The sequence below is a fragment of the Lepidochelys kempii genome, chromosome 1 (assembly GCF_965140265.1).
Source record: "Lepidochelys kempii isolate rLepKem1 chromosome 1, rLepKem1.hap2, whole genome shotgun sequence".
In the NCBI taxonomy this organism is placed as follows: domain Eukaryota; kingdom Metazoa; phylum Chordata; order Testudines; family Cheloniidae; genus Lepidochelys; species Lepidochelys kempii.
In genome coordinates, this window is record NC_133256.1 from 3,414,578 (window position 1) to 3,420,049 (window position 5,472).

General features: G+C 46.0%; 1 protein-coding gene across 1 annotated transcript; it reads right to left on the minus strand.

The window, feature by feature from the left end:
- Nucleotides 1-2,746: 2,746 nt before the first annotated feature.
- On the minus strand, nt 2,747-4,246 carry LOC140917209 (olfactory receptor 52P1-like). The gene is made up of 2 exons (XM_073359555.1): nt 4,203-4,246; nt 2,747-3,731 (listed from the first exon to the last, which is right to left on the minus strand). The coding sequence occupies exon 2, from the start codon at nt 3,683-3,685 to the stop codon at nt 2,747-2,749; it is 939 nt and encodes a 312-aa protein (XP_073215656.1). The 5' UTR covers nt 3,686-3,731; nt 4,203-4,246.
- Nucleotides 4,247-5,472: the final 1,226 nt, after the last annotated feature.

Genomic DNA, 5,472 nt, shown 5'->3' on the forward strand with positions numbered 1-5,472 from the left:
AACATTGAAATCCTTGCTGACCTTAAGCCCAAAAAAGAAGCTGACAAGAAGTGGAAGACTGGACAAATGACCAGGGAAGAGTATAAAAATATAGCTCAGGCATGCAGGAGCATCAGGAAGGCCAAATCACACCTGGAGTTGCAGCTAGCAAGAGATGTTAAGAGTAACAAGAAGGGTTTCTTCAGGTATGTTAGCAACAAGAAGAAAGTCAAGGAAAGTGTGGGCCCCTTACTGAATGAGGGAGGCAATCTAGTGAGAGAGGATGTGGAAAAAGCTAATCTACTCAATGCTTTTTTTGTCTCTGTCTTCACAAACAAGGTAAGCTCTCAGACTGCTGCACTGGGCAGCACAGCATGGGGAGGAGGTGACCAGCCCTCTGTGGAGAAAGAAGTGGTTCCGGACCATTTAGAAAAGCTGGACGTGCACAAGTCCATGGGGCCGGATGCGCTGCATCCGAGAGTACTAAAGGAATTGGCAGATGTGATTGCAGGGCCATTGGCCATTATAATTGAAAACTCATGGCAATCCAGGGAAGTCCCGGATGACTGGAAAAAGGCTAATGTAGTGCCCATATTTTAAAAAGGGAAGAAGGAGGATCCTGGGAACTACAGGCCTGTCAGCCTCACCTCAGTCCCTGGAAAAATCATGGAGCAGATCCTCAAGGAATCAATTCTGAAGCACTTAGAGGAGAGGAAAGTGATCAGGAACAGTCAGCATGGATTCACCAAGGGCAAGTCATGCCTGACTAATCTAATTGCCTTCTATGACGAGATAACTGGTTCTGTGGATGAAGGGAAAGCAGTGGACATGTTGTTCCTTGACTTTAGCAAAGCTTTTGACACTGTCTCCCACAGTATTCTTGCCAGCAAGTTAAAGAAGTATGGGCTGGATGAATGGACTATAAGGTGTATAGAAAGTTGGCTAGATTGTCGAGCTCAACAGGTAGTGATCAATGGCTTCATGTCTCGATGGCAGCCGGTATCAAGTGGAGTGCCCCAAGGGTCAGTCCTGGGGCCGGTTTTGTTTAATATCTTCATAAATGATCTGGAGAATGGTGTGGATTGCACCCTCAGCAAGTTTGCAGATGACACTAAACTGGGAGGAGAGGTAGATACACTGGAGGGTAGGGATAGGCTACAGAGGGCCCTAGACACATTGGAGGATTGGGCCAAAAGTAATCTGATGAGGTACAACAAGGATAAGTGCAGAGTCCTGCACATAGGACGGAAGAATCCAACGCACCGCTACAGACTAGGGACCAAATGTCTCGGCAGCAGTTCTGCAGAAAAGGACCTAGGGGTGACAGTGGACGAGAAGCTGGATATGAGTCAACAGTGTGCCCATGTTGCCAAGAAGGCTAATGGCATTTTGGGCTGTATAAGTAGGGGCATTGCCAGCAGATCGAGGGACATAATCATTCCCCTCTATTTGACATTGGTGAAGCCTCATCTGGAGTACTGTGTCCAGTTTTGGAACCCACACTACAAGAAGGATGTGGAAAAATTGGGAAGAGTCCAGCAGAGGGCAACAAAAATGATTAGGGGACTGGAACACATGACTTATGAGGAGAGGCTGAGGGAACTGGCGATGTTTAGTCTACAGAAGAGAAGAATGAGGGGGGATTTGATAGCTGCTTTCAGCTACCTGAAAGGGGGTTCCAAAGAGGATGGCTCTAGTCTGTTCTCCGTGATAGGAGATGACAGAACGAGGAGTAATGGTCTCAAGTTGCAGTGGGGGAGATTTAGGTTGGATATTAGGAAAAACTTTTTCACTAGGACGGTGGTGAAACACTGGAATGCGTTACCTAGGGTGGTGTTGGAATCTCCTTCCTTAGAAGTTTTTAAGGTCAGGCTTGACAAAGCCCTGGCTGGGATGATTTAATTGGAGATCGGTCCTGCTTTGCGCAGGGGGTTGGGCTAGATGACCTCCTGACGTCCCTTCCAACCCTGATATTCTATGATTCTATGAAAAACGAGATCTCTGCCAATCTATGTCTTGAAGGGCTGAGCACAGTAGAGTCACTTAACACTGCAGGCAGTTAAATCACGTGGATGTTTGGTGGTAATCCTTGTTTCACCTGTTTCACAAACTCCAAAATAAAATCTCAACAGCAATTTTTTACTTCTTTGATGACGGGAAAAGTTAGTGTATATTTTGAAAGTTCCATTACTCTCACGGACAAGCACTAGTAGAACCTCCTCAATTCCGTCAGCAGATTTCCCATGTTAGCACTTTCCTACAGAAACATTTGGTTTATCTTCCAGGCTCCCTGAAGGATTGTAAGTAGAAAAAGCAGGTAAATTGCGTTCATTGGACCACTGCACATATGATAAAGAAGTTCAGCCTTGTACATTTTTTCTTTGTCTTTGGTTATCAGAAAACGTAGCTTCAGTTCATCAGGCAGATCAAGAAAGCTGTTCACAGAGGGTCCCCCTTGCGTCAGAAAGCTGCAGTATCTTCCGGTTGTCTGGAAGTCACGGAAAGGCGGAGTGACATGGCATCCAGGGGTGGGCGCTGACAGTTGAGGTAGAAAGAGATCAGATGATGGCCAGAGAGAGGGATCTCAGCATTGGAGAGAGCAGTGCTTGGTGATGGAGTGATAAGACGCTAAGTGTGAGGAACATCTTATGCTGTGAATTTCCATAATGCTGAGCTCAGCCAAGCAGGGACACAGCACCCTTGATTAACGAGGAGATATTCTTTCCCCCTCTTGCCACACAGGTTTAAAGTCAGTGGCCCCAGGCGATCACATTCTGCAAGGGTATTTGCCCACTTTGTCACGAAGCTCTTTGGTTTTGACCCCATAAATAATCGGGTTAAGCATGGGGGAAAGGAGGAAATAGAGGTTGGCCAAGAGGATGTGAACATGGGGAGCGACGCCCTGACCGAACCGGTGTGTCAGAGTGGTGAAGAGGAAGGGAGTATAAGTCGTCAGCATCACACAGATATGGGCTGTGCAGGTGTTGAGGGCTTTCTGGTGGGCTTCTTTCTGGGAGATTCTGAGGACGGCCCTGATGATCAGACCGTAGGACAGGGCAATGAGTGTCAGGTCTGACCCGATGACTACAAATGTTATCACCAAGCCGTGTGTCCTGTTGACTGTGGTGTCCCCACATGACATCTTTGACACAGCCATGTGCTCGCAGTGCGTGTGCGGGATAATGCGGTTGGCACAGAATGGTTGCCTGCTCAGGAGCAGAGGAATTGGCAGAATGAAGAGAACAGCTCTTATCAAACCAACTAGCCCTAGCTTAGCTATTCGTGCGTTGGTGAGGATGGTGGCATATCGCAGAGGGTTGCATATGGCAACATAGCGATCAAAGGCCATTGTCACGAGGATGGCTGAATGTGTCATAGAACTCGCATGAAGGAAGAATAATTGAGTGAGGCAGCCACCCACAGTAATGCCTTTCAAATTGAACCAAAATATACACAGTGCCTTTGGCATCACGGAGGTAGACATGGTGATGTCTGTGAGCGCCAGCATGCAGAGGAGAAGGAACATCGGCTTGTGCAGAGTCTGCTCTTTGACTACAACGAAGAGAACCATTAAATTTCCCAACAGGCCAATAATGTAGAACACAGAGAACGGGATGGAAATCCAGATATGGGCAGCTTCCAGGCCAGGGATGCCCATTAGGATGAATGTGGAAGGGTCAGAGTGGGTGAGGTTGAAAGCTGCCATGAGGTGGTCGAAGTGTCAATCAGGCTCAGAAATGCTCAAGGTGTCTGTGAAGGGAGAGAAGCAGAGTGAGGGGGTTACACGCTTTATATCAAATAACACTTTAAATATTTTACAGTTATTAACAATATAGAAATGGGGTTGAGCTGTGAAGTGACAACATTTGCAGATGGCACCAGATTATGTAGGTCAAAGTGAAGTCCAGAGGAGTCCTATGAGGGAGTGAACCAAGCCAGTGAATGGGCAGCATGATGGCAGATGAACTTCGCTGTCAAAGACTGCAACGTGTATGGCCATTGGAGGGGAAAACTTGAATTCCTCAAACAGCTTACAAGGTTCTAATTTAACTGTTTGCAAACAGGAGGGTGACATGGGCATCATGGTACACAGTTCTGTGAAACCCTGCTCACAGTGGAAGCCTGGACAGAAACTAAGCAAAACCTTGGAATGAATGAGGAGTGAGATGGGGAATCATAAAAAAAATACAATGCCATGAGATCAGCCAGTCAATGTTTCATGCTCCTCTGGGATCCTCTGTATAGTACTGAGCACCCTTCCCACACAGGGTATTGGAGAATTAGAGTGGTTCATTGAAGAGCAGTGAGAATGATCAAAGGCCAGTATCTCGTATGGTATTGTTACCTTAGAAAGGAAATGAATAAGAGGGGGTATGAGAAAAGTGCATAAATTACTGACTGGTGGACAGTAGATTGACAATGTGTTCTCCCTGACTCATAACACAAGATCAAGAAGACATTAATTCAAGCGGAAATGTGGCAAATTGAAATCAGATACAAACAAAATGCTTTCTTCTTTCACAGCCTAATTAGACTGAGGAACTCGTTGCCGCTAGAGGTAGTTGAGCCCAGGAGGTAAGCACGTATCAGGAAAGGTTTGGACATTTCCATGGATAGTGAGACTATCCTGTAACAATTGTTACAGCTAAATAAATATTTTGGAAAGCCTATACTCCCATGTGTTTCAGGGAAAAAGGCAATCTCTGCCTGTTAGGCATTAGGGTGACACCCTCATGATGGTTTTCCTCCCATCCTCCTATGGCTGGATTTCTTCCACCTGTTCTGGAGCATCTGAGGCGGCCACTGTAAGAGAGAGGACACTGCACTAGATGGACCATAGGTCTGATCCACGATGGAATTGCTATTTTGGAAACGACCCAAGTTACCTTATGGAAAAAGACATTATCCTGCTGGGCTATGGTGAGACACTTTCTTGCAGGCATCCAGCTTTGTCTGAGACATAAGTTCCAGGTGTTAATTAAGTGAAAGCAGAGACATGTGTCAGCAACTCAGCTGCTAATCATTCTCATGCCTGAATATTGATAAAATTAGCAGTTGACACAAAAATTTGGGGTTTGTAAATAATGAAGAGGACAGGTCACTGACTCAGAGCAATCTAAATTGATTGGTAAACTGGGTCAAAGCAGACAATATGTGTTCTAATATAGCTGTATATCTGCACCTAGGAACAAAGAAGGTAGGCGATTCTAACACGATTGGGACTATTGTGGGAAGTGCAATGAATCTGAACAAGATTTGGGGGCATGATGGGGAAATGTGGCCAAAAGAGCCAGTGTGATCCTGGGATGATAACCGGGGGATCTCAAGGAGAGGTAGGGAAGTTATTTTACCTCTGTATTTGGCACTGGTGCAACTGCTGCTGGAATCCTGTGTCCAGTTCTGGTGCCCACGATTAAAGATGGGTGTTGATACGCGGAAGGGGGTTCAGAGAAGAGTCACAAGAATTAGTAAAAGTTTGAAAAACCTGTCTTA

Coding starts and splice junctions, on each gene's coding strand:
- LOC140917209 (XM_073359555.1), bottom strand. CDS start 3,685: ATGGCAGCTTTCAACCTCACCCACTCTGACCCTTCCACATTCATCCTA.